Genomic DNA, 27,758 nt, shown 5'->3' with positions numbered 1-27,758 from the left:
ATTTGTAACTTTTGAAACTCAAGTTACTTTTTAATTATTAAAGTTATTGATTTATTTCCTTTTTTTGTAAAATGTTTAAGATTGGTTTTAAAATTTGAGTTTTTTCTATCTGCAATGGCCCCGATATCCCATAGTGGATTTGCTTCTCGTAAGACCAGTGATGTAACATTAAAGTGATTCAGTTTTTGTGAAACAGATACCAAAGGAAGTGTTGACTTTACAAGTTGGACGATTATTTTACAGGTCGCAACACAAATGTACGTTTGATATGAGGTTGGGTGCTTGCATCGTACGACTGCCAGGTTTGGAGTATACAGATGTAACAGTGACGCAGTTTTTTTCTACAGTAGGCAGACAGGAAGGAGAGTGAGGAGATGGGGGAAGACATGCGGCAAAGGTCGTCGGGACCGGGAGTCGAACCCGCGACGTCCGCGTCGAGGACTAAGGCCTCCAAACGTGGGGCGTGCTAACCCCCTGCGCCACCACAGCACGCCCCGTATTTAGCGATTCTTGTCAGTGACTAAGTCTTGATAAACATTCAACTCTTGATAAAGTTTTAGTTTAACTCATTGAACATAACGATCACCCTCCTCCTATGACTGCCTGGTCCCTCGTGCTGCAGAACATTTGAGATTTCCCTCCTTCAGCGCATCAGTCAGGGACCGGGCCATCAGCAGACCTCAGTCTGACACTGGGATCCACCTTCCGCAGCGTTAAAGAGACGTCTGCAGTCCAGTAGTCTTCAGTTGCCCCCCATGCTAGTTGTTCGAAGAGAAACTGATGTGATGCTTTGGCGCCGCGCCTTGTTTGGACTGGACGGCTGAGTATCGCTGCCCTGTGTTGCGTGGAACGGTGGGACCCCGTTTCTCCTCAGGAGCAGACGTCTCCACCGTTAGTTCAGTTTCCTCCGGTTTTTTGATAGAGTTGGCTGCATCTTTGTCCACGCCGGCTTTTCTGGATTTCCTATCCCGGTTGCTTGCTTTATCGTCCTTCTGTTTATTTTTCTCTCTTCTGTAAAAAAGAAAACAAAAGCTTGCATGGAGGTGAAAAGAATCACTGAGAAGGGAAAAAAAACCTTGTGCCCCTGAGCCATACTTAAAGTTGATTATTTCAAATTTCCTCTCTCGGTAGTAGGAGCTTGTGTTCATCATGTAGAGAAGTATCATATCACACACAAAGGCTCCCTGCAAGACAAACATAAGACCTGAACTCTTAAAACCACAGGAGGATACTTACAGTATTTCTTTTCAGAAACTGTAAAGCAATGCCCTGCAAAACTATTCATATTGCTTTTACTTTGTCACATAACCACAGATTTCAATGTACTTTGAGATTTCAAAACCATAAACCAACACAATGTATTGCATCATTGTGAAGTGAAACTGAAATCACACATGGCTTGAAACTGGAGGTGTAGCAAGCTGCAAACTCAGATTGTAGCAACTGAGACGTCTGCAGACGCAGAGGGTGTGAGTTCACATGATACTGTGGCACAGGATCATCATAGTAACTCAAGAAATGTAAAAAATCTTACCTGAAATGCACATACCGCATTCGTTTCCTTAACTACATATTACTAGGCAACAAAATGTACGTGTTCTGTGTTCTATTGTGTTTTTCTTAAATTCTAGAGTTTTGATTCGTAATTTATGTCACTTCCTGGATTATTTTGACTTGTTGGTTGTGATTGGTCCTTTTTCATCCAAGGAATATGCTGATTGGATGAAAACAATCGGTCATTTGTTGGTGGTGAGGTTACTCATGTTTTTCAGTTGCTTGTATGTTGATGCATTTTGAAAGACATGAATTTCACACCATTTTGGCTTTGTTGGTGTTCCATACAGCAGGAGCAGAAACGTTGAGGCTGAGCGTGTGTCAGCCGTGAATTTAGCAATGAAGTGCAAGAAACCTGACACTGCTAATTATTGTTTGTTTACAAAGATTATGTGCTGACATCAGTAACACTGCAAACTCAGATTGCAGGCATGAAGACAAAGCCACCGAGTTGACACTGAACACAACATCTGTGGTGACAGAGGTGGAGATGGATGAGGCTAAACACATCTTAACTAAGAAAAGAAAACCAGACCTTTGACGCATGTTTGGCGCAGGAAACAAAAGAACTCCAGGCTTCACTCAAATTTGAAGCATCATTTTCTGCCCTCTTTACAATCATGCATTAATTGGTCTTGGTCTATCACATAAAATCCTAATTAAAGTTTGAAAGTGTCTACAATTCAAAAAAGCTCAAAGCGTCTAAATATATTTGCGATGCACTGCATATTTTAATAAATTACTTACGATACCCATCAGGGCAACACCTGAGCCAAACGCAATTATTGTAGGAACGATGTTGAATTTCCCAGCCTGCAAAACATCAACAATACATTTATTTTATTGGTAGAATCACACACAGCAGGTAAATTATGTACAGAAGAAATGTTGTTTTTTTTTTTCATTTAAATATTTTCAATATTGTTATGAATACTTGGGGATCAGTAACTCATTAAAATGAGACACAAAGGTCGTTAAAACAAGAATTTCTTGGAACAAAATATAAAACATGATTGAAGAGATTTATATCACGAAAACCAAAAATATTTTCTCGTTTCCATTAGATCATATTAAACTAACTCATATAGATTTGAACATAGCAGCAGATTTGGTCTCTAAATAGCAGCAGATTTCAGCTGGTTTCTTTGCTTTCTACGCCTTTTTGCACATTAATTTCTTCATATGTTCAATACCAACATGTTAGTAACATTTAGTGTGAATTTTACATTAATGGCTCCACTGAATATCGAAACTGGCAAAACGCCGACATGTTCAACACTCCTTTCACCCGCTGTACTTTCCTTATGAATTGCTCATGTTACTGCTTTACCTTCCCATTGATCATGATGTCAAATCGAATCCCAAACACTTTGTACAGTGTGCGAAAAGTTTCACCGTTTTGATCTTTGTAATATCTCGCATGTCTGGAGGAGAAAAGGAAAACACTTCAGGTTAACCAAAAAGGTTAAAAAAAAAAAAAAAAGAATGAAAAATTTAAGCAGAAGCATTGTAGAGGCGCACCTGAAGTTGTATCCTGATGTAACAGAGTTGTTTAAGTTCATGTCCAAACGGGTGAAGCTGTACTGTGGATTACACTCTGACGAGTCCTTATCCAGGTCGCAGTTCCACTCGATGAGAATACCGATAGAGCCGCCCTGTGGAACACACACAGTGAGCCTAAGGTAAGACGGTATATACGGAAAACAAAGTGACAGGCCTCGACCGTCATGAAATCAAGAAGGTCACCGTTAACACCTGATGAGTTGTGTTACTCGACTTCATTTGGGTTTATTCAGCTTAAGCTTTTTTTTCTGCCACTCGCTCATCACGTAAAGTAAGGTCATTTTATTTATGTAGCACATTTTCAGCTACAAGGCAGCTTAAAGTGCTTTACATGAATTAGAAGAAAGTACAACAACAAAGGAAAGAGCAAAAGAAAACAAAAACGTATAAAGCTACGTATTGGTTCCCCATGTTTAAGAATAAGTGGTTTATGTATTTATAGACTAGTAGGGGTTTCTCTGGATTCTTGTTCTGATAAAACTAGATGGTACTTTCTAAGTTTGATCTCACAAGCTAACAGGAGTTTCAACAGGTGGCTTCTGAAAGAAATTTGTTTTGCACTGGGTTTTATTTATGGGTATCCAAGTAAAAGGAGTGAATACAAATGCAGCATTTTGACATTTTATCCAAGCATTTCAAACAATTTCAGCAGTTTCTCTTAGCAAAATCCTCCATTTTCTTTAACCTATTGAATACAGTGAGACATAATTATTGCTGCACATCAACAGCAACAGATGACATCCAGTTCCTTTCTAGGAGTATTGTACCCGGTTCAGATCTACTGAAGGAATGCTATGGTATTGAATTTTAGCCAATAAAATATTAATCCAATTCTTTTCTTAAATAAGAAAATTCTTTATTTGCATCTTTTAGTGTATTTGTAATATCTTATTTAAAAAAAAAGCTTGAGTGGTTCAATAAAAAAAAATCTATGTAATGTTTTCATTTCTTTATCCGATTAATTGATTAACTATCAGAATATTTAGTAGATTAATCAATTATTAAAATAATTGTTAGTTGCTGTAACAAGATAAACAAGATAAATCGGTATATATATAAAAAAAGAGAAAAACCACCACGAATGCTAACCTCATGATAGTCCCTCATCCGTTGTTCTCCACTTAGCGTAATCACCTCCAGTGTGTACAAGAGACTGACATTCAAATTTCTCTCCTTCCCTCAACATGAACCCCATCATTAACGAGATGTTGAACTGAACAGTTGCTTTAGTTTGTATATGTTACACAAAATCCAGGGGGATTTTTATGAATGCCGCGAGAAAAGTCAAGTGAAACCAGTTGCTTCTCTCTACCTTAACAGCCATCTCCTGGAAGTCATGTCCCGTTCTGCTGACCAGATCTCTGAGGCGGAAGATGGGGCAGTAGGGATGGTTCTCTATATCATAGAAGCATCTCTTTAGGTAGCCCTCATCAGATGTTTCAAGGACATTTGACCTAAGAAGGGAAAAAAGAAGCAAAAACGGGCCATTCTTCCAGATATGAATAGTGACTTATTACATTTAAAGCACCGGTGTTATGTATTTTCCAGGAACATAGTACCATTTTACAGCACCATTGAGTAACTATGTTACCTTCGGTTCTTATAAAAGTGCAATATATATCAAATATGACTTAAAAGAAATTTGACTTTGTAATTTAACATCTTGAAATTGGGACTGTTTTAAAAACTCCTGCTCTTTCTGAAACTCCGCCTTCTGGAAGTCATCACAACATGGCTCCTCTATTAACCTTTTAACAACATTTTTACCAGTGCTGCACTGAGAAGTAGCTCGTATAATGAGCTCAGCAGATGCGCTGTTCCATCATGTGTTTGCTAATTGCTGCTGGCTAGTCTGAAGGAGCTGAGTGACAGAGTTGTAGGGGAAGGAGGAGCTTCGTTCTCAAAAGTGGTGCTAGGGCCACTCAGGTGAAATCAAGGATTTCTCACACATGCATGAAGGAGTCAAAGCAACACTCCAGGTATGTTTTTGATAAGGGAATAACATTACAATATGATGTAAAGCTAAAAAAAGAGGCTCAACAATTTTATTTTCTGATGCAATGTTTCCCTCCTTCACAAAGCTGCAGAGAAACTTGTTGTGTGGGCATGTCGCTAAAAAGTAAACAATAGATGCAATCTGATTTATGTGAACTACTGAATAGACGATGCATCTCAAGGCCATCTGACCTCTATTGTAAACTTTTGAAAAGTGGAGAACTCGTAATATTTCTTATTTAAGACCTGCTGTAACCTGAACACCTGCTCCTGTAGCAGTACACAAGATTCCCGGTGTAACTGAATGTGTCTCGCTGTCAGGGGTGTTGTATTGCCAGCCATTTTTAGTGGCAGTCATCAAGTGGCGTCAAATTACTCCTCTATTGCCGTAATGTCTCGGCATGCTGCGGTTAAAGAAGCAGCACGAGGAAGATACATGTGTAATCAGATGGAGCTCCTGGCTGATGAATTAGGAACGATGTCCAGCAGCGGTCCACTCTCTCCTTTGGGACACGGCGGTCCCGCTCTCTGGGCAAACCCCGTCTGATCTGACACCTGTCCAAACCAAGGGCTGCCGTCAAGGACGTCTCAGATGACTGTTTCACTGTCTCGCTGAGAGCAATGCACATGCCGATATAAATAGACGACTCAGCACCCTGAAGCTATTTAAAGCAGCCATTGAAATATGTATAGCCCCCCCCATCTCACTCTATGCTGCGATGCTTTAAAAACCACAGGCACAGGAGCCGTCAGCGGCCACTTATAGCTACTTACTTTGAGAAATCAAACTTGGGGAACCGGATGAAGTTCTTGATGTAGATGGTGAAGTTTTCTGCTTCCCTCAGTAATGGCTCTCTGTGGTAAAAAAAAAATAATAATTAAAAGAGAAAAAAAAAACAGCCAATATAAGGAGGCTGTTTTAGAAATAACAGCTCTGCTAGGACCGGGCCATATGATTTAAAAATAGAATCGTAGATTTTTCATATTAAATACGATTTTTTTTCTCTCCCCTCTCTCTTCTTCTTTAATTAAGAAAAATTACAAATGATAGAAAATATTTTTAAAATTGCTTTTATTTACATTATTGCTTCTAGGAGTTGACCTGAGCTCAAAGTCCAACCAAATACAACCTGTAAATTGTGCTTCTAAAACAAAATTACAGAAACCCAAGGAGTTCATTGGTGAAAAAAGAAATTCACATTTTCCAAGAATTAAATCTTCATGAACAGAAACTTTGGTTAATCAATAAAATCTATTCATCGCCCTGAACCTAAGCTCTGCTGTATATCAGAGGAACATTTAGTTCAATTTGATATGAGTTGGGGTTAAGATAGCAACACACAGTGAGGAGGAGGATTCTTACGTTGGCCTCTGACTGTTTTCGATAGGACACCAAGCGTGAAGCTCACAGGTCCCTGTGCTGTTCAAACACAAGCCCGTCTTTATTCCTAAAACAGACAACATCACTTTCTTTATCTCTATAAAGTAGCAAAACAAGCTGATAGCAATATTTCACACTTGGAGGGAATATACTAACAAATCAAAATTTTGCAGCACAATTTACAACAATATATCCGTCATTCTGTATGTGTGTGGTACCTCACTTTTGGTTTCCAATAACATACAACCACCAGTATTTCTAATATTATGAATTAATGAGTACCAAGCAGTTTTATAAGGTAGCTTGCCTTAACTCGAAAATCTACTTCCTATTTGAGTTAAAGTTTTTGGCAGTTTTTCCAGATTTGTATTTCGGATGTTTCTAAGAAACTCCCCAATGAACGACTCCTACCATGTCCAGCTGTCACACTTTCCCCCTCTGGGCAGTCGTCGTCGCTCTGACATCGTCCATCTGGTACCTTGAAACTCTGCAGGAGGAGCAGTGAAGGTTTTTCACAATGGAATTGCTACATTAAAAAATAAAATAAAATAAAAAAAATAAATCTCAGTATAGGTACTCACCTCAGCACAGAAGCCCAGCCTCTGATTCGGGGTCTTTATGTAATTTGTTACTACAAAAAACACCTGCTCACCCTGCAGAATTCAATTAGGTTTAGAAGGAGAAAGTAAAAGGTTAAGCACATTACATTGTTCAATTCTGTTCAGTCAGACATTGAGGCTAATGCCACATGGCGAAAAAGACACATCTCATTAACAGCTTGGCAGACAGAAGGAAAGTTTTCAAACAGTATTTGTTCAAGTTGCAACCACTAACTTCAATGTATTTTATTACATGACAAACTAAAATAATTTTGCACAGCACAGTAAAGTAGAAGGAAAATGACATGGGTTTCAACATTTAGTAACAAAATGTATGTGTGCATTTTTATTCAGCCCCCTTTACTCTGATGCTCCTAAATAAAATCTAGTGTAACTAACCGCCTTCACATGTCACCTAAATAGAGTTGAGTCACTAGAGTAAACCTTTGTGTAATTTTATTTCGGTATAAATGCAGCTGTTTTCTGAAGCCCCTTCTGAAGGTGTGTCGCCCGGGGGCCAATTTTGGCCCGCAATAGCTTTTTATGTGGCCCTGTAGACTCCTAATGACATCGGCAAGTCCCTCCAGTTTTTCCACAAATCTGCAAAATTCACAGAATTCACAGATCCCCACATTTTTTTCTGATTTTACTGCAATTCTTTTCTCAAAATTGTCCAAAAAAAAAAAAATCGAGTTTAAGTGACTGTTGCCTCAGTTTTACAAGTTGTAGTCCGTGACTGATAGGGCGATTAATAAGTCACATTTAACATCATACATTTGTGCAAATATTGTAAAACTTCCTTACAAATATTTCTAAATTAGCACCATAGAATTGGTGATTTTGATTGCAAAAAAAGAACAAAAAAAAAACAATCACAAAATCCTGGATTGACAGACCAATGTGAAAATACTGTATGTTCAGCATCAGTTAAAGCTGAAACGAGCACAAGCAGCTATTTATTGATATTTCATCAATTTAATGGGTTTTATCAATACATTCTGGCACAACCGGCCCTTTAAGAACATTCAGATTTTTGATTTGGCCCAAAATTAAATTGAGTTTGACACTCCTGCCCTACACTTTGTTTAAAGAACATTAGTGAACAAACTGTATCATTAAGAAACAAAACACACAATCGCCTTCATAATGTATTTTTTTTATGTCCAGTGTTTTCATGAACGTAGTTTCGAAATGGATTATTAATGGCTATTATTTCATAAAGGGTTTTGAATATTTTTATTATTGATTCCTTTTATTATTGATTGCTTTTATTACTTTACTCATTTTGTTATGTATATCCAATGCATTAAAGGTCACAGCTTGCACCAACTGCAGTGTTTCTGTGTGACAAACCGTCTGCCTTTCGGAGGCTGCTCCAACAGGAAATGCCTGACCACAACCGAACTCACTCACAGGGCCCTGAGCTGCACCGGTGCAAGATTCGTAAGTTGAGCCAAAGGACAACAGATAGGTTTTTCCACATCTAGAGATGAAACTGTTGATTCTGCAGTAACGTATGCACATCAGAGGTAAGTTCAGATAAAGTTCTTTAATGCAGAGGTGTTTGTGGTTATGGTGTCGATGCTTCAAGGAATCAGGTGTTCCAACTGTGACCCGTTTGTCAGAAACTGCCTGTATCTTCTTGTGTTTTTTTCTTTTGTCATGTGGTTTAGGAACTCAGCCATGGGCTACGTGTTTGAATCTGTATAAGAGGAGGCCCCTGAGTGACAGAGACTCCTTTGACACTCATGTGTGTTTCAATCTTGATGACCACTGTGTGTTAAATGATTTTTCTCCAATTGCAATTGCTGTAATAAACTTGTACTTTTGCTCTGATATCTGCCTCCTAGATTGATGTTGCTTTAACAGTAGCTTTAAAGGACCGGACTCGACCATTCTTGGTTTACAGAAGTGGCCCAGTCCACACCTAAAACAGAGTTTAAAAGGTTCTAGTTTAACCCTTTCATGCATGAATTATGATCCTTTGTGTCAGAATTTTTTTTCCATTTTTAAATTTTTTTTTCTTAAGGCATAAAAAAAGGTAGGAAATTTTTTTTTGTAAAAATAATTTTTTTACTTTTTTTTTATTTTTATGTGATCAATTGTAAATTTGTCCAAATACAAAGTTGTTATTTGAAAAATACATCAGTAGTATTGTTCCTCAGGGGTTATCTGATGTCACAATATTTTTTTTACTTGCAAGAGTCGTCTACAGTAGAAGGAGGGACCGGGTCGGTTCTCATGCTTTTTTGTCTGTCGACCATATTGTATTTAACAAAAATAATTTCTTGCATTTGCAGCTGATGGCCAGTAGTTGATGGTATATTTTATGATGCATTAGTGTCCACTTCAGTGGTCTGTGTGCATTTATAACATAAAAATCCACAGGAAGCACAAGAAAATGGCTTTTAGATAGCTGTCCACTGTAGTGACCACTATGCATGAAAGGGTTAAAATGTATGTTCACAAACACTCTCCCTCTCATTTGACTGACCTTGAGCAAAAATGTCAGACCAGGTAAAGACGTACTACCCCAAAAACAAACTTGCAGCAGTAATTGGCACATGATGATTGAACAAAGCATTGATTTTGTAATTTTTGATTTGGTCTATAATGTAAAGTCTCATTGAAATGCACTGATGTTTGTGGTTGAAATGTAAAAATTTGACAATAAATTACTCACATTTGGAGGTATGACGTAATCCTCTGCGCTCCACAGGTAAGGTCCTGTGTCCGAGGAGTTGGTCAGAGACACGCCTTTGAGCTTGGTGATGACTGAAGTCTGGATTGCATCCTCCCTCTCTTGGTACCCTTTCTTCATCACAAACACCCATCTGAAACATCATCTCCATCACTCACTGTGCTTTAGAACAACTCCCTCAAGCTAGAACAATGTTCTCCAGCCTCAACAGGATACAGTCCTCCTCAGCATGGAACAACAGGCTGCTGTCAATGTTTTCTAAGTGCAGTGGTGGTTTGAAATGATGTGTCTATGCAGATGCATGTCCCAGGAGTTACACCGCGATACAAACAATGCCTGAACCTGAGACGTGGATGCCATTAGGCAAACCAGTTTACAACAGCCAGAGGCTTCGAGTTTGGAGTTAAGTTTATCGTAAATGTAATCTTATATCGATAAATAAATTATAAATCGTAGCATAAAATCTATGGCATAATGACAAAAGTTGTCGATTTGACCAACAATATTCAATCCCGACTTGGCGATGCTTCAGATAAAGTAAAAAGAAGTCGTCATGTGCAACTTTAAAGCCACCAGCTATTTAAAATTGTCCCATAAGCTCTCCTATTTTTAACTTTGCCATCCACTCTCCGCGTCTTTAGTCCACGCAAAAAGACCTCACCCGATTATGTATCCGAGCACCGCCAGCTGATAGAGCCGAAACAAAAGCCCGATTTTCCTGTTTTCGGCAATGACATATTTCTCTGTCTTGTAGTTGAGGAGAGAGAAGAAGAAGCCCCCGCAGCCTGCCATTTGTCGCGCCTCGCCGAAACCAAAATGAGACAGCAGCAGGTCGCAGCCTCTCTCTGTCCCCGCTGATACGCTGCAGCCGGGTCACTTGTCATGCGATAGACAGACATTGGCTGCGAAACGCTGCTGCTCGCATCCCAGAAGTCAGTGTGAGGTGCTGAGGAATTCATTTCACTCACTCAATAATAGTTTTACAAGTTCAGCTAAAAAAAAAAAAAAAGAAGAAGAAGAAGCTTAGGATGTTATGGAAGCCCGTTTCTGCCACTCTGTTAAAAAAGTAAAATAAATTATCTCATTATTATGAAATAGTATTTCAAAAATAATGAGATGCTATCTCATTATTTCCGGAATAAGGATAGTATCTCATTATTTTTGAGATGCTATCTCAAAATAATGAGATAGTATCTCATTATTTTGAAAGTCCTGGGGACAAAAATCCATGTTTTTGTTACTCATTTCACAAAGAGAAACTCATATATGATGTAGATTTACTACCGAGTGAAATATCCCATGCCCGTATTCTGTTTTGTTTTCTATTAATTTGGATTGGGGGCAAAAAAAAGGGGCTATTGTGTTCAAAAGCCCAACCACTATGCTTGGAAGTTACTGGGCAAATCTGCTATAAATATTGGACTTTGTTCCAAATTTCAGTGAAATAGAATTACCCCATTACACATTTCATCTTTCTTTTTTTTTACATTAACACATTTCAGATCATTCAATAAGTTTTAATATCACAAAAAGATAGATATAATTTTCTTGAGAATATTTAATTTAAAGGGAAGTGAAATTTCAACATGTAATTACACACTGACTCTAGTAACAGGTAGTGCAACAAATAGCTGCTAGAATAGCCAAGCATGTGAGATATCCTTTACAGAACTATAACAAAATGTGTAAAGGGATTTTGCTTGTTTTTTTAAAAGGCTTAATTGAATTCAAGTCTCTTTTTTTAACCTAGTACAACTAGAATTACAACTGGAGAAAGGATGATCAATGGATTAGGTTGTTTTTTTTAAATACCACTTTCACTACATGTACCAGGATGTACACTGGAAAGGTTAACCACTCATTTCTGAGTGGTTAACCAAAGTGGGGTTTGCTGGGGTCAAATAACCTGCTTAGATCAGGGCATGACAGGTTAATTTTTGGGGGCCTTTCATTTAATGGCCGTCAGCTCTACTGGCTGACAGTTGTCTCTGGAGCAGGAAGACAAACAAAAGTCACATTGAAGACGAAGGCTTCTAGACACATTTTATCCCTGTTATTTTAAAAGTCTGGCAGTAATAAATCTCCGGTGGCACTAGAATTCAAGATTTTAGGCATATAGATTGGTTTGGATAAGAGTCATCCCCTGAAAATTTGAAAAGTTTGCAAATTACTTTATAGACCCCCATTCCAAGAGACTGGTATTGCAGTCTGAACAGAATATCCCGACTAGTGTGTAAAGGACACATTAGTCATCAATGTAATAGTGCCATCTAGAGGTTTTTAAATGAATCTCCTCAGATTTATGGAAACTACTGAGGGCAAAAGAATATTTTTCTTTTATTTACTCTAGCAATTTGCTCACTAAATACTCAAAGACAACTACAGGAAATAAGGCAAACAAATTCCATTTATTGTGATCTCACTTTATTAGGTGCACTTGTCATCTTAAGTGAATAAAATATTGAACTCATTTACTGGCCACCCCTCAGACGGAGAACAAGGTGGAGGGTGGACTCCTTCTGGATATTGTAGTCGGACAGGGTGCGGCCATCCTCCAGCTGCTTGCCAGCAAAGATCAGCCTCTGCTGGTCAGGGGGGATGCCCTCCTTATCCTGGATCTTGGCCTTGACATTCTCAATGGTGTCGCTGGGCTCCACCTCCAGGGTGATGGTTTTGCCGGTGAGGGTCTTGACAAAGATCTGCATGCCACCTCTCAGACGGAGGACCAGGTGAAGGGTCGACTCCTTCTGGATGTTGTAGTCGGACAGGGTGCGGCCATCTTCCAGCTGCTTTCCGGCAAAGATCAGCCTCTGCTGGTCAGGGGGGATGCCCTCCTTATCCTGGATCTTGGCCTTGACGTTCTCAATGGTGTCACTGGGTTCCACCTCCAGGGTGATGGTCTTGCCAGTGAGGGTCTTGACAAAGATCTGCATGCCACCCCTCAGACGGAGAACAAGGTGGAGGGTAGATTCTTTTTGGATGTTGTAGTCGGACAGGGTGCGGCCATCTTCCAGCTGCTTTCCAGCAAAGATCAGCCTCTGCTGGTCAGGGGGGATGCCCTCCTTATCCTGGATTTTAGCCTTGACATTCTCAATGGTGTCGCTGGGTTCCACCTCCAGGGTGATGGTTTTACCAGTGAGGGTCTTGACAAAGATCTGCATGTTTGCGCCTGAAAAAGAAGAGAAAGTGAGGATAACGAGGTATTGTTTCAACTTCCCGTTTATCTTGCTTTAACTATTCAGGTGGGGGAAGTAGATTTTATCATCCCGTCGATATTCACTCTACGTTAACCTATCATCATAACTTAATTACTTGTCTCTTCATGAAAGACACGGCAATTAAAAACCGCAAAGTCGAACAGTTTGTGGGGTTCAGTGTACAGAGCGAACCGACTGGTAAGAGGGTGGCGATTCAAGCATAAACGCCATTTTGGAAAAAGCCATTGTTTGCCTTCCTGCTTTCAGTCGAATGGATGACACAGCTAGAAATAAAGTCGTGTAGTTTCTGAAGACCAACAGCTGTTCTGTTTTACGGTGTTATTAAAATTGCCGACAAAACAAAGAGAGAACCTGCCAACCAAATTGCTTGAAATTGTTATTCCTGGTTGCTAACCACCATACGTTTTCCGGTAATTAGACGTCAGCTGACTGGGAAAAACAAATGAAGCCAACTGCAGTAAAAAGTCATTTAGACGAACTATACGAAAGAGAAGCTATCCAAGAAAACAGTTAACTGTATAGGAACAGAAAACATAAAGCACAAAACACGATACTTACAATTTTTCAAAGCTAGTCCACTAAATTGCTCAAAAAACGGCAAATTCCGCTCTCTGACTGCTGTTGCTAAGAGGCGAGCGTTTTTATACCCTCCATGCACCCATCACGTGATATTCATCCGCTCACGAAAATAGTCCTCGTTTTTTTTTGTTTGTTAGTTTTGTTCTGTGTACCGTTTTTTAATTAATTACTTTTATTACATTGTCCGGTTTTATACATATTATTAAAATCCTTGAGCCTATAAGATATTATTCAAAAAGGTGCGCAAAACCGCAGTATTAAAATGAATGAAGCACAGTCAAACATTTTGTTACACGTTAAGATTTCAGGCTATAAAAATCAACTTTCTAAACGAGTGGTTGCCAAACTTTTAACACAAGCCCCACCAGTTGTGGTTCTTGAAGGAATGCGAACCTGGGCGAGCCCCTACTTCTCCGCCTATAATATATAATTGATTTTACAAAAGATTCTAACAATATTTTTGAGAAAACTGGGGTTCCCTTTCGAAAAAACTTACTAGATTGGGCCGGTTCAGATTTGGAATGTATTACATCTCTTGCATTTTGACATGATGAAATGCAGTTCATATCCCTTTACAACAAAAACGAGTAGCATACTAACTCTTGAATTAACTAATAGAAATATTGAATCAAATACCAGCAGCTTCCAGGGCCGGCCCAAGGCATAGGCGAAGTAAGCGGCTGCTTAGAGCCCCCACGCCACCATAGGGCCCCCAAGAGCAACAAACTAGCATGACAAGAAAAATATATATTTAAAATAACATTGAATAATGCAATAATTACTTTATTGTTTTTATAGATAATAATGATTAATCTCGTCCCGTTAATGGCTGCTGCCACTGTTGGGGAAATATTAGATACTAAATTTAGTGTTTATCAGTTGATGTTACTTTCAAATAGGTCAAATAAAATGGCGTACTTAAATACCACTCTGCATTTTAAAATACAAATTATTATTTTTTATTTGTTACTCCTGTAAGGTTGAAATTAAGTCATAATAGTACTGGTATAATATATGCTAATTACAAATAATGCCAATGATAGCAGGTACGTTACATACATAGAGCATCTTAGGAATTATGAATAATCTGGCGTTGACATGTTGGTATGGGGGGCCCCCAGAAAAAGCTGCTTAGGGCACCAAAAAGGCTTGGACCGGCCCTGGTAGTGTAATCAGATTAGCTAACTTGTACATCTAAACTTTCTTATGATGCCCACTGTTTTAAATAATCAAAAACCAGTTCAAGATTAAGTGATGTAACCTCTTTAAAGTCCTCTACTTTGTATGCTTCACCCTGACAGAATGAAGTCCTGGGTATGTTGAACATTTTAAAACTTCAGTATGTGGCAAGTATTGGGAGATACTTTATCAATGTTTTTTTTTTTAAACTTTCACTCAATTTGAAATTTTCAAGCATGAAACACAATTAAGTTGGGTTTGATGTCAGATGAGAATTAGTCACCACCAGTAATTATTCCTGTTGTCTGCTTCAGGTCCAAGAAAATATTTACAAGTTCCAAATTTGCTCCTAGTACCAGCCCAAGTACCACTGGTACTTGTATCATACCTTAAGAACTATTTTCCAGTTTGCAACAAGATTGACAGCTCTGTCAAAAACCATCACTGTTTTATGAGGATATTCGATATTATACATAAAAATTAGTTAACTGATTAATCACTACGTACTTTGAACAACGATTGTTTTCTCACTAGTTAAATGCTGAACCTGTTAATTACAAATTGTATATCTTTCTGTCATTCGATCAATTCATATAAATATAATAAAGTTATGCATTGGAGAAATTCAGCTCAAAGCCTCATTTAACCTTGGATGCCCCTGTGGTTAGGGATGATGGAATATTCCGCTTAAGGGGAACTGAAAGGTACAAAAAATTACATTTTAGAAGTTACAAAGGCATGACGTACTTTTAAGATAATGTAGAATCAGAAATATCAATATTAGAATATTCAAATGTGAAATGCTTTTAGTTTAATTGTGAAACCTAGTAGCAATGAACTTTGTGATTTCCTTGATAGGATAACTGAAACTTTCTGTCTGATTCTACATTAACACGTTTCACACCACTACAACGAGACTTTGGTTAATTTCCTTTCAAAATTTCTAATATATGTGGATGTGCAATTAGGTTTCAGTTTTGCTATAAGGAATGATAGTTAGAGCCATGTAACATGACTTCAATAGTCTGGAGAACTTCTCATATATACTGCATCTCATGTATTTATCAATTACCTACAGCTATGTCTATTCCACCTCTCATTGATTATGTGACATGGAGTAAGTTTTTGATGTTGTGACTAACAAAATGGAGGTGTGCCTGGCCAGCAGCTGACCAAAGTAGTTTGTCTGCCTAAGATAATACTTAACCAGTTCAGAATGTTGAACAGATTATTGAAAAAGTCATCAAAAAACTGACAAAATATATCACAATTTTCAGCAATATGAAGTAACTTTTCTTTAACAAGTTAATCATTTCACCTTTTGGCCAACTGACTCTTGAAAAAATGTATATGTGGAAAGTTGTGATATTTTGATCATGCTTGAGTTGTCTATTGACATTTTATTTTTGAATTCTTGGCAGCTAGAGTTGCTTTAACATTAACTCCAGCAGCATTGAAAATGTACACATTTTAAATTACACACAAAGTGCAAAGTTTAATTCCTTCATAGTTTATCACACACACATTTAAGTCTTTTGATCAATCACTTCTGCTAACATTCTAAAGGAAAAGCCTAGTAGCTTGTATTCATTACTGATTTAAATATTTTATGGCCGGAGTTTAACGCTTTCAAAAGGCAAATTCAGATATTCTGTTTGTTTTATAGAACTGTAAAAAAACTACTTAGACATTATGGAATCAATGGTTTCCTTAATTCTGACAAATTAACCACACCAGAAAGATAAGTTTAACCTTTTATTAGGTGATATGAATACACACTTTGGTCACTTAAGTTGTAACATTTTTGCAATTTTACATGTCATACATTAAATGTTGACATGCGAAACAAGTTAAGAGAACATGGAATCATTTTCTTTTTTTTTAGAATCATTTACTGGCCACCCCTCAGACGGAGAACAAGGTGGAGGGTGGATTCTTTCTGGATATTGTAGTCGGACAGGGTGCGGCCATCTTCCAGCTGCTTGCCAGCAAAGATCAGCCTCTGCTGGTCAGGGGGGATGCCCTCTTTATCCTGGATTTTGGCCTTGACGTTCTCAATGGTGTCGCTGGGTTCCACCTCCAGGGTGATGGTTTTGCCGGTGAGGGTCTTGACAAAGATTTGCATACCACCCCTCAGACGGAGGACCAGGTGAAGGGTGGACTCCTTCTGGATGTTGTAGTCGGACAGGGTGCGGCCATCTTCCAGCTGTTTGCCGGCAAAGATCAGCCTCTGCTGGTCAGGGGGGATGCCCTCCTTATCCTGGATCTTGGCCTTAACGTTCTCAATGGTGTCGCTGGGTTCCACCTCCAGGGTGATTGTCTTGCCAGTGAGGGTCTTTACGAAGATCTGCATACCACCCCTGAGACGAAGGACAAGGTGGAGAGTAGATTCTTTCTGGATGTTGTAGTCGGACAGGGTGCGGCCATCTTCCAGCTGTTTGCCGGCAAAGATCAGCCTCTGCTGGTCAGGGGGGATGCCCTCCTTATCCTGGATTTTGGCCTTAACGTTCTCAATGGTGTCGCTGGGCTCAACTTCGAGGGTGATTGTCTTGCCAGTGAGGGTCTTGACAAAAATTTGCATGCCACCTCTGAGACGGAGGACCAGATGAAGGGTGGACTCCTTCTGGATGTTGTAGTCGGACAGGGTGCGGCCATCTTCCAGCTGTTTGCCGGCAAAGATCAGCCTCTGCTGGTCAGGGGGGATGCCCTCCTTATCCTGGATCTTGGCCTTGACGTTCTCAATGGTGTCGCTGGGCTCCACCTCCAGGGTGATGGTTTTGCCAGTGAGGGTCTTGACGAAGATCTGCATGCCACCTCTCAGACGGAGGACCAGGTGAAGGGTGGACTCCTTCTGGATGTTGTAGTCAGACAGGGTGCGGCCATCTTCAAGCTGTTTGCCAGCAAAGATCAGCCTCTGCTGGTCAGGGGGGATGCCCTCCTTATCCTGGATCTTGGCCTTGACATTCTCAATGGTGTCGCTGGGCTCCACCTCCAGGGTGATGGTTTTGCCAGTGAGGGTTTTGACGAAGATTTGCATGCCACCTCTCAGACGGAGGACCAGGTGAAGGGTGGACTCCTTCTGGATGTTGTAGTCGGACAGGGTGCGGCCATCTTCCAGCTGCTTTCCGGCAAAGATCAGCCTCTGCTGGTCAGGGGGGATGCCCTCCTTATCCTGGATCTTGGCCTTAACGTTCTCAATGGTGTCGCTGGGTTCCACCTCCAGGGTGATGGTTTTGCCGGTGAGGGTCTTGACGAAGATCTGCATGCCACCCCTAAGACGGAGGACCAGGTGAAGGGTGGACTCCTTCTGGATGTTGTAGTCGGACAGGGTGCGGCCATCTTCCAGCTGCTTTCCGGCAAAGATCAGCCTCTGCTGGTCAGGGGGGATGCCCTCCTTATCCTGGATCTTGGCCTTGACATTCTCAATGGTGTCGCTGGGTTCCACCTCCAGGGTGATGGTTTTGCCGGTGAGGGTCTTGACGAAGATCTGCATGCCACCCCTAAGACGGAGGACCAGGTGAAGGGTGGACTCCTTCTGGATATTGTAGTCGGACAGGGTGCGGCCATCCTCCAGCTGCTTTCCGGCAAAGATCAGCCTCTGCTGGTCAGGGGGGATGCCCTCCTTATCCTGGATCTTGGCCTTAACGTTCTCAATGGTATCACTGGGCTCCACCTCCAGGGTGATGGTTTTGCCGGTGAGGGTTTTCACAAAGATCTGCATCTTGCACCACCTTTAGAAATTAAAAGAAGGGGGAATGGGAATAGAAAAAATAAGTTAAAGTAAATGGCCACAACTTGTGAGAGAATAAGTCTACAATAATAAAAAAGAAAAAAGTAATGTGACATTAAGATATCAGACCAAAGGAAAAAAATGAAATTATATATATATATGTTTGTGTGTATGTATGTATATATGTATGCATGTGTGTATGTATCCATTAATGTTCTCAAAAAATAGGACCGCGCCTTAGCAACCATTAACAGCCCGAGCGCCATTTTGAGCTCATAGACTCTTTGTTCGTCAGTTCCCCTCTAATGGCCGAAACCAAAATGTCGAGTCACTGCCATTGCTGGCAAGCACTAAGCACCTCGCTAAACAAACAACGGAGAACAAAGTAATGGTAAATTTAATTAAATAGACCAAAGAGTCTCCGGCCAAAATTAAATCGGTGTACGTTACCATCCTCAACTGACATAATTTTACATTTCGAAAAAGAATTAAAGCAAACAACAAATATTAAATACTACTACTATTGTATTCACTTGTAAAAGCCTAATACAATGTACACATTATATTACATAAATTGTACTTAAAGTATACTTACAGCTTTCGAAACTGTAATAGTTACTTCTGTAATCGTCTATTCTCGACGTCTTCTCCCGTTGAAGAAATGCTGCAGTCTGAAGCGCGACCCTGTCTTTTATGTCTAGCTGAACGTGTCAGAAATTCATATTAGTCCGCATACAAAAGTAGTTCTCATAGCCCTGAAATGAACCATTTCCATAAAAATATAAGTATGTACTGTGATGCTTTTTTTGAAAGCTTAACATTTAATTATATTTGATGTTTTGAAAATGTGCTAAAATTTTAAGAAAAACACATTTTCTTCAGCTGCGGAATGATATCTTAGTGGTAGTGAATGGTCATTCCCCAGAATCTACCAGAAACGCCACGACAACAAGAACTTGCTCCTCTCTTCTGATTGGATAACAGTGATGTTTGTTTGCCTTGTGATTGGTTGCTGAGTTACAGTAAGTAAACCATGATGACTAGCATATTTTTCGATAGTTATAACGCATACTTATTTAAGAATTATATGCAGCTTTTTGTTTACGTTTTTTTGGATAGATGTAAGGTTTTACGGTGAAATTAGGGTTTCGGCGACCTCGTTTTCGATTAGACGAAGTAAATGTCGACATATGTTTTTTTCTATCAAGTCGAATGACTGCATTTCTCAGTCTACGGTAATAACCACATGGACATGACCAGGCAAAATCCCAGATGTATCACCCAACTGATTCCTTTTAATATATAAAATATGTTGGTTGTAGCAGTTGTAATAGAGAAAGTATGCCATTTTAAAATATTATACTCAAATTTAACCTTGAAAAAATGTCTTAGTGAACGGTAGCAACTCAAAACGCTGAAAAAAATTACACTTTCTGTTTCGAGGTCATTTTTGTGACAGAGAAATCAAACAAATTATGAAAATAGTAGGATTTAATGATGCACAGCCCGTTTTATGACAACAATAATGATATAGTCTAGTTATATCAGGATGTTTTTTTTTTTATCTGTTTAGCTTGAGCTAAAATATCTTCTCATTTGAATAGATGTCTATTTTTAACATGTATGTGAAATAACCTTTTTTCCAAACATATTGACTGCTGGCCACTAGCTTTAGTAATTTTTATAGAAACATCCATTGACTAGACTATTTGGTTAATATTTAAGCTTTTTCATCTGTAGCTTGTGTAGAGTCACAGAAACAAATGGAGACTTTGAAAAATAAATCACAGAATCAACAAGCAGAGTCCATTTTTAGTTTGACATAATATAAAACGGCAAGCTCAAATGGGGCTCTGTAACCTACTTGGTGTCTATTTTGGGGCCACAGACTGGATAACTGACCCCAGAGCATGTATAAGTTATGTATTTGGGTCACAGCATTCCCTTAGTCCACCCATCTGGGACCATGTCATATGACACCGAACTCGTGATCTAACACATCACTGCTTGCCAACATCATGCAGGCTGAGCTGGTTCAACCTCCAAGGAATGTGTTTCTTCACGTCAGCTGTACTTTGCCCTTCCCCTTGCTGGAAGCAATTATCAGCTATCTCAACGAGTTTCAGGAAAACAACACATAAAGAAGAACTAGGCCTAGCCCATACACTGTACGTACAATCTAGCAGCCTACTTTTGTAATTATCTGTTCACACATAAAATAACGTATTCAGCAGTTAAATCTGATATTGGTGAAAAGTCTTCATTGTGATTGTGAAACTTATCAGTGTTGCACTTTGATCAGGTATGCTCTGATTTCCTGGATAGGACGACTGGAATATTCTGGTTGGGTCCAGATAAGCAGGTTTCGCAACAAACATGTCACAAGTGATGGAGGAAATGGACTGCAGTTGATTTAATTGATGTACCTAAAGTAAGGCTAAAGAGACGTAGATAATTCATATATTTATGTACGGTTTTGTTTATTTCTCTTATTTTTAGAATGGAGCTTGTGAAACACTCTGGTGGATGCCACTGTGGAGCTGTTAGATTTGAAGTCTGGAGTTCCCCTGACCTTCATGTATTTCACTGCAAGTGTGTATTCTCAAACTAATTTCTTGATCTTTACATTGAGATTAAATGATATACAGGTTGACTCAATTTACTAATTAGATAACTTCTAAATGTTACTTCAGATGCTTTTAAGGGTATGACTGGAAAAGGGGAGGGGGGGGGGGCAAATAGAAATGAACGTCACATTTTGAAGGTTTGCATTTGTACCAGTTTAGAAAACCCACATATTCTTCTCAGCTGTGTTCTACCCTATGTTGGTCTGTCACACAAAGTTTCAATAAGACACTTTAAAGGTTATATTTGTAAAGTTATAATGGGTGGAAAAGTTCTAGGACGCTGCTTTCCAAGGTACTGTAAAATATAAATCTTAATTGATCAGTTTCTCTAGTTGTAGTGTCTGCACGAAAAAACAAAACCACCATTTCATCGTCCCGAAGAGTCGCTTTACTCTCTTACAGGTAACTGGCTTGCTTCAAACACGTTAATGGTTATTTAAAATCTAAAAAAAAAAGAAAAGGTCTTAATGCTTGTGGTGTCTTCTTTTTTTGTAGGGAGTTGACAATCTGACGACCTATACCTTCCAGACTCATGTTGCTAAACACACCTTCTGTAAAACCTGTGGAGTTCAAAGTTTCTACACACCACGATCCAATCCTGATGGATATGGTAAGACCCCAGCCTCAAGTATTGACATGAGATGGTCACATTACTCTCATAACCTGCTTATCCTATTTCACAACAAGACTGTGTTTACACCAAATGACTCCTCCAGAGTTTACTTCCACAGTATATGTAGAAAACAAAAATCTTATGATCATAATAATATTGGGAACTGAAAATTCCCTTGAAACTTGACGGTAAACTCATCTGGTAAAACCAGGTGTTACTGAAATATACCGAACATGAGCAGGGTTTTGTTGTTGTTGTAGTTTTTCAGTTCCTATGTTTCTGTTTACTTCCTCAGGCGTTGCTCCACACTGTCTGGATCCAGGAACTGTGCGCAGCATCATTGTGGAGAAGTTTTGCGGGGAGAAGTGGGAAGAAAGCATGCAAGCTCACAAGAGCATCAAAGACATGTCTAAACCTGAAGGGGACATGCTGTAAAAATAACTGCTGCTACACAACTTTGAAAACCACTTTTTTTAATAAACATTGTACAAAAACGGAACAATAAGAATCTGATATAGTGTTTTCATACAGTGTCCTGACAACATTCTTTGAGTCTTTTAAACACACAACATGATTCATTAAAACTATCATCTGCTTTGTTTGTAACAACTGCACATGAAAATGTGGAAGCTTAAAGGTTAACAATAGGCACGCCCTCACAAGCTGGAACATTCAGTAGATCTTCAGATTCTTCGGTCCTTGTGGAACGACCTGGAACGTGTTTGTGAACATGTACCTCGAGAAGGTGATGTAGAGATACCGAAACCAGAGAAGCTGAGAGCGATGACACAGCATGGCAGCCTGTGAGGGATATGTTGAGATTTAACTCGAGATATGATGAGAACATTGGCAAATGAGTGATTGTGCCTAATATTGTCATTTATGCCTCTGACAGCTTATTTCATGCTGTTAAATATGCTTTCCTAGTGCATATACATATCACAATGCACTAAAAGGGTGCGTGAGTCTAAAAATACAATATGACGTGTCTTGTGGGCAAACCTGTCCGCCCTAAGGCTTACTTTGGCTTGCTTGTAGCCTTTTGGGCCAACAACACAGTGGAGGTGTGACGGTAGAAACCAGCTGAAGGGAAGGTCCAGGAAGGAGGTGTACTTCCTTAGAAGGCCTATGGTTTCCAAGGCGAGCAACACACACTCTGTGAGCAAACACAAGGGAGACTCAGACAGCTGGTAATGTTAAAAGCTCAGGGCAGACGGTATTTAGGCAGACAATAAGGTCAACCTGCTTTTCAAGTTCTTAAGACGAGAAGTGTGCCTTTACAGCGCTCAAATAATACGTCGTATAGAAGATCTCAGACTGCTAATGTGCCGCATGTGACGGTTTCCCCTCACATGCGGCAAGATTAGCTGATATCCCCTTACAGCCTGATGGCGAGGGTTATCACCAGACTTAATGGTCAGCTACTTCACTCTGAGCCAACAGCCGGACGGGTCGTCAGGGTGAAGCAGATGGTGCTTTGTAGAGTTTTATTCTCGTCCTTCGTCCTTTGAACCATTTACCACGTAATGACCACAAACATTCAGGGAATTGTTTTTTATCTTTATGTGATAACCAGCACATAGTAGTGTTTAAGTGGAAGGAAAACAACAAATTTCACTCTTTTCTTAAATAAAAATGAGTAAGCACAGAGGGATATTTATCTTTGGTCATTTTAATGATTATAGAGTGGCTAAATCCAAAGGAATGGCTGACAGGAAGAGAGTAAAGATACTGGGCTCACCTGCTTGTGCTCTAACAGAATGTGGAGAATTTTATTGCCAGTCTCTTCCTGGATAGACTACCACGCTATATACGGTGGTAGTTAGTTGGTATATCCTGCTGTGAGTCAGTCATAAAGTTGCCAAGTCGGGGACTTACCAATTCTGATTTTGACTGGAGCAGATTGGGGTTTGTTTTGTCTGAAAAGTTGCTAAGTTTGTAACAGTGAAGAGACTACTGTTAACAGCGGACCTGCAGAAGTGACCTGGTGAGCCATCAGTCAGCCCTGTCTCACAGCAGAGCAAAACGGCACAGTGGCTGATTTTCAGACTTTTGTGGCAGTAGATAAGATCAGTTTCACAAGTTATTATCAGCCAATCGCAGATCTCCAAAAACTAAGAAAATTGGGACCGAAATCACCCTAGTAAGTAGGGCACCCCTACTTACGCTTTATATATAAAAACAAGCAAGTAGTTTGTAGTTGTCATGTCACAAAATGTAGAAAAGTTAAAGGAAGATGAGTACTTTTGCAGGATTCTTTATTTCTTTACTCTTCAATCATCTCATTTATATTTGTTGCTTTGGGTAGTAAGTAGAAAAATTTGCTTTACTTTCATTTCAGTCTTCTACTGAACCTGGTGTTCTTTAGAAATGTTTCAAGGAAAACAAAAGTAAAACTAAAAGGCAATGATGCTTCTATGGAGACTCCTGAAATGAGGTGAAGAGGAAAAATCTGAAAGCACACAACTACTGAGGCCAAACTGGCTGCAAGTAAACAGGAGCAGAGAGGAGATTGTTGAACGTGTTTGAACAGAAGAGGGTGCTAAACACTCATTAAACAGACAAAGATCAGCCAGTCTCTGCTGGACATCCCAGGGCCTTCAGTAAACATGTCAATCTTCTACAAGTTGTCTTTGTGTAACAGCTTACCTTTAGGCAATTCACCAGTAGAAGCAACATGTCTGCAAGGGAAAACAAGAAGGTTTAGTGTTCATATCACAGGAACTTGCATAAGTTGCATTTATGTTGCAGGTATTCATGAAAACCTCCAACTGTGCTGACTTTTTCACACATTTATTCTTTGTAATCTGTTTACAAATGAGCAAAACACTAAGATCCTGAGCGGCGTAAAACTAGCACACACTTCCTCTGGGCTCTAGCCTCATGGAAATCACGAGATGGCGTTTGATAGGGCTCACTTTTTAAAACAACAAACTAGGCTAACAGAGAACCGTAACCATGAAGGTGCAGCCAGTTGCTAGAAGGAGATCTAAGTGCCTTCTAGGGATTGTGATGTACTCTTCACAAACACATTTCTTTAAACCAACAGTCTGGCTGGAGGGCGGCCTCTCCAAACCAAAGCAGCCCTCTTCTCCCTCCCTCTTCACCACTTCGGGGGACAGGATTTACAGCCGCTCGCTAGGAGCCAAGCCCAGTGCCTCAGAGGACTCTGTTTGGATGACCTCTCAGCTATGTAACAGACCAATTCTGAAAAACATCATCTCTATGCATGTGTGTGTGTGTGTGTGTGTGTGTGTGTGTGTGCGTGTGTGGGCGTGTGGCTATGTGTTTTCGTGGGGAAGCATTTAGAGGGATGGCTGTTGTTGTGAGTCCAAATTTTCAGCATTTTCCTGGAAAGACTTTTATGACTGCGGAGCGGACTGCTTTCAGGGTTTTAGCGTTGGCGGTTGCCAGAGTCGTTCTTCTGGCTAAGTCCTTCATGGCCAGTCCTTACCTGACAGCTTTATAGATTGCTACGTGATTGGCATGACCGCTCACACCTCTTCCGTCAAAGGTCAGCACCTGGAACAACAAAATTGCTCAAGGTTTGAGTAAAAAATAAAGAAAATTGTTGGTGTCTAAGACTACAGTTAAAGAAACCAGAGCAATAAAAAGAAAAGATGTTGGGGTTAGTGGAAGCATGCTGGTGCCTGACCATGGAGCTGCATGGCAGCTGACAGCCGGATATTTCAGAGTGTTTTTCTGTGCATACTTGAACACCACGGGAGGAAACAAGACAAAAAAAAAAAAAAAAAATCAGGTCAAAGGGAGAACAGAAGGCGCATGACTGAAGATGTGAGCGGCATGACCGTCTCACTACCATGACTTTCTCTGCAAAGTCTAAACTCTCCTATGCTCATGAATCTCCATGTCAAGAGAAAGACATCATGTCAGACAGAAGAAGAAATATTCAAATGGTTTTCAGATTGTTTTAAATAGTTTCTAAAACAAACATAAATGAACAATGCAATATGTTGGAAGAACTGTCTTTTGTTTTTTTTTATATATTATTTTGTTGCACCTGCAAGTCTGTTGGAGTTTTTGACCATTTCTCCTCTCAATCTGTCCCAAACTTAGTAAAATTGGAGACAGGGCATCTGTGGATCTCGGTCTGGACAGTAGACTGTTCTAATAGGGGTAGGCATTTATTGTATCGTTTATTATTGATTGTGATAAGAGTTGTTTTTATTGATATCATGACAAATTCCTATTAATGATGGTTAAAATCCCCCAAAACTCTCCATATTGTCGGGATTGGTAGTTTTACTATGTTCTCCATTGTTTGTTTGATAAGATAAATTTGAAAACGTGATTTAAAAATCCAAAGAGATGTTTTTGTCCTTAATTCAGTGAAATAACTCCTTTAGAGCCACAAATGCTATGTGACCTTTCAGAAAAAAAGATAAATATCTATAATAGGAATTTTGTTGTCATTTTTTAAAAAACTACTGTTTTATTTCTATTTTTAGGTGCTGAAATAAAGAAAAACATGAAACCCTGTAAAAATAGGATGAATATATTTTCTTCTGTGGGGTGTTGATATTTGTGGAAAATGATGTAAAAAAAATCACAATATCTTCAATTTAAAGACAAATAAAATAAAGATCTAAAAAACATCTGTTGTAGAAATTTAATATAATCATTCTATGACAAAAAAGGAATACTAAAAACTCACAATTGTAATATATGCAATTAAAGACATTAGTTAGATCATTTTTAGTGAATTAAGAGTCATTGTGGATGATCCAAAGGTCATTGTTCTTAAGGGAATCGCCAGTCTTCAGTCTAAAAGTATTTAGCTCCATTTACACTGTAAAAGAAAAGTCTCTAATTGACGGTAAAATACCAGCAGCTGTGGTAAATACAGTTAAATTCTGGCAACCACAGCTGCCAGATGAAGTTTTTTTACAGTGCATATTCCCATACATTTTTTTTAAGGTTTTGTGGCTCTAGTGTCCTTTATTTGAAAGTGCTAAGGCAGGAAAGTAGGTAAAAAGAGAGAGGGAAGACCTGCGACAAAGGTCACCAGACCGAGAATTGAACCTGTGACGGCCGCGTCAAGGAGTAAGGCCTCCTTATGTGGGTTGTGCTGAACCGCTGCGCCACCACAGCACCCCATATTCCCATCAATTCTGACCAACTTTACTGACCCAGTTGAAGAAAGCCTTGCGACTGCATGATGCTGCCACCATTATGTTGGTGTGTTCAGGGTTCTTCAGAGATGGTTATTGTTGCAAGTCCAAATTTTGGGCTTTTCATGACTGTGGTCATAAATAATGAGCAAGGCATAAATTTTGACTGCATAACAAGAGAACAACAATGCAGTAGGCCGAAGAAGCAATATTACCACTTTTGGATTTGCAGAACAGATCTTTCTTTCTGTGTGACTAACACAAGTCTTTTGCCCACTATTGGGCTGCATTTTTCAACAGCTGAGCTGGACAGAATAGGAGGAGATGGTGTGTTTGTTTGTCTACTTTAGTCAAGGGAGCCTGATTGCACTTCCACAATCTTACAAAAAGAACTTGTTCTCCTGCTCTCGTGTTGTCTTTGGTTGGGGGTATTTCCGATTTAAGCTCTTGTTGATATAAACCAGATGTGTGGAAAAAGTAGAATATGATTCTAAATTTACTGCATTCCCATTAGCTAATAGCACGGAACTGTGCTGGCGGCCGATAAGAATCTATGTGTAAACAGATTTCGACTTTCTGCTGCAGCAGAAGCCATTTCCTCTGCTTTTCCAGGGCTAAAAATGCAAAGTGGGTGGGGCTAAGAGGGATTATTACACACGCCGCAGTCAAACGGGGACAATGAACTGGGCAACTGGGGCGCCAAAACATATGTATAATATAAAACAACAGGTTGAGAAACTTTAAATAACAAGGGGGAAATTAGAAGAGCTTTACTCAGAGGTGAACCTACCATGTTGATGCAGCGATCTGTAACGAGCCTCAGTACTGCAGAGGAGACTAATGAGACGCTCCATTCGGCTTTGGGATCATCTGGAAGTTTTCTGTAG

General features: G+C 39.5%; 4 protein-coding genes across 16 annotated transcripts in view; 1 reads left to right on the top strand and 3 right to left on the bottom strand.

The window, feature by feature from the left end:
* Nucleotides 1-427: 427 nt before the first annotated feature.
* Nucleotides 428-10,701, bottom strand: p2rx5 (purinergic receptor P2X 5). Its single transcript, XM_023341986.1, has 12 exons — nucleotides 10,455-10,701; nucleotides 9,776-9,926; nucleotides 7,075-7,146; nucleotides 6,905-6,980; nucleotides 6,476-6,560; nucleotides 5,887-5,967; nucleotides 4,430-4,571; nucleotides 3,076-3,209; nucleotides 2,885-2,978; nucleotides 2,302-2,367; nucleotides 1,096-1,184; nucleotides 428-1,011 (listed from the first exon to the last, which is right to left on the bottom strand). Exons 1-12 carry the CDS (start codon nucleotides 10,583-10,585, stop codon nucleotides 759-761), a joined length of 1,374 nt encoding a protein of 457 aa, XP_023197754.1. The 5' UTR covers nucleotides 10,586-10,701; the 3' UTR covers nucleotides 428-758.
* A 1,494-nt stretch (nucleotides 10,702-12,195) lies between these two features.
* Nucleotides 12,196-19,201, bottom strand: ubb (ubiquitin B). 3 transcript variants are annotated; one of them, XM_023341985.1, is made up of 3 exons: nucleotides 19,095-19,201; nucleotides 16,669-18,500; nucleotides 12,196-12,962 (listed from the first exon to the last, which is right to left on the bottom strand). In XM_023341985.1, the coding sequence occupies exons 2-3, from the start codon at nucleotides 18,488-18,490 to the stop codon at nucleotides 12,265-12,267; spliced, it is 2,520 nt and encodes an 839-aa protein (XP_023197753.1). In that variant the 5' UTR covers nucleotides 18,491-18,500; nucleotides 19,095-19,201; the 3' UTR covers nucleotides 12,196-12,264. The 3 variants fall into 3 exon arrangements, with proteins under 3 accessions (XP_023197753.1, XP_023197752.1, XP_023197751.1); XM_023341983.1 differs by lacking the exon at nucleotides 12,196-12,962 and having other exon boundaries at nucleotides 16,512-16,942; nucleotides 17,171-18,500; XM_023341984.1 differs by lacking the exons at nucleotides 16,669-18,500; nucleotides 19,095-19,201 and adding an exon at nucleotides 13,570-13,680.
* cenpv (centromere protein V) lies at nucleotides 12,916-22,249 on the top strand. Of its 11 annotated transcripts, none has more exons than XM_023341995.1 (6): nucleotides 19,763-20,667; nucleotides 20,802-20,930; nucleotides 20,999-21,091; nucleotides 21,450-21,528; nucleotides 21,622-21,736; nucleotides 22,035-22,249. In XM_023341995.1, exons 2-6 carry the CDS (start codon nucleotides 20,920-20,922, stop codon nucleotides 22,172-22,174), a joined length of 438 nt encoding a protein of 145 aa, XP_023197763.1. In that variant the 5' UTR covers nucleotides 19,763-20,667; nucleotides 20,802-20,919; the 3' UTR covers nucleotides 22,175-22,249. The 11 variants fall into 11 exon arrangements, with proteins under 11 accessions (XP_023197760.1, XP_023197765.1, XP_014324897.1 ...); XM_023341987.1 differs by having other exon boundaries at nucleotides 19,764-20,667; nucleotides 20,802-20,861; XM_023341990.1 differs by having other exon boundaries at nucleotides 19,765-20,667; nucleotides 20,802-20,861; nucleotides 21,465-21,528; nucleotides 22,035-22,248.
* Nucleotides 22,202-27,758, bottom strand: part of pigl (phosphatidylinositol glycan anchor biosynthesis class L) — a 14,259-nt gene continuing 8,702 nt past the window's right edge. The window contains exons 3-7 of the mRNA XM_005800774.3: nucleotides 27,662-27,752; nucleotides 25,194-25,261; nucleotides 24,389-24,420; nucleotides 22,762-22,895; nucleotides 22,202-22,540 (exon numbers count right to left, since the gene is read on the bottom strand). Of these exons, the coding sequence (XP_005800831.1) occupies nucleotides 22,412-22,540; nucleotides 22,762-22,895; nucleotides 24,389-24,420; nucleotides 25,194-25,261; nucleotides 27,662-27,752 (454 nt within the window). The 3' untranslated portion in view covers nucleotides 22,202-22,411. The remainder of the gene's footprint in view (nucleotides 22,541-22,761; nucleotides 22,896-24,388; nucleotides 24,421-25,193; nucleotides 25,262-27,661; nucleotides 27,753-27,758) is intronic.

The sequence above is a fragment of the Xiphophorus maculatus genome, chromosome 11 (assembly GCF_002775205.1).
Source record: "Xiphophorus maculatus strain JP 163 A chromosome 11, X_maculatus-5.0-male, whole genome shotgun sequence".
In the NCBI taxonomy this organism is placed as follows: domain Eukaryota; kingdom Metazoa; phylum Chordata; class Actinopteri; order Cyprinodontiformes; family Poeciliidae; genus Xiphophorus; species Xiphophorus maculatus.
This window is presented reverse-complemented; position numbering and strand designations above follow the sequence as displayed.

Excerpts from the sequence above, each read along its gene's own strand:
- p2rx5 (XM_023341986.1), bottom strand. The coding sequence starts at position 10,585 with ATGGCAGGCTGCGGGGGCTTCTTCTTCTCTCTCCTCAACTACAAGACA. Across the intron at positions 5,968-6,475 it reads GAAAACAGTCAGAGGCCAAC|AGAGCCATTACTGAGGGAAG; the intron begins GTAAGAATCCTC and ends TTTTTACCACAG. Across the intron at positions 2,368-2,884 it reads ACATCATGATCAATGGGAAG|GCTGGGAAATTCAACATCGT; the intron begins GTAAAGCAGTAA and ends GATGTTTTGCAG.
- ubb (XM_023341985.1), bottom strand. The coding sequence starts at position 18,490 with ATGCAGATCTTTGTGAAAACCCTCACCGGCAAAACCATCACCCTGGAG. Across the intron at positions 12,963-16,668 it reads TGTTCTCCGTCTGAGGGGTG|GCGCAAACATGCAGATCTTT; the intron begins GCCAGTAAATGA and ends CTTCTTTTTCAG.
- cenpv (XM_023341987.1), top strand. The coding sequence starts at position 20,549 with ATGTGTTTCTTCACGTCAGCTGTACTTTGCCCTTCCCCTTGCTGGAAG. Across the intron at positions 21,092-21,449 it reads CTTCATGTATTTCACTGCAA|TTTCTCTAGTTGTAGTGTCT; the intron begins GTGTGTATTCTC and ends TTAATTGATCAG. Across the intron at positions 21,737-22,034 it reads ATCCAATCCTGATGGATATG|GCGTTGCTCCACACTGTCTG; the intron begins GTAAGACCCCAG and ends TTACTTCCTCAG.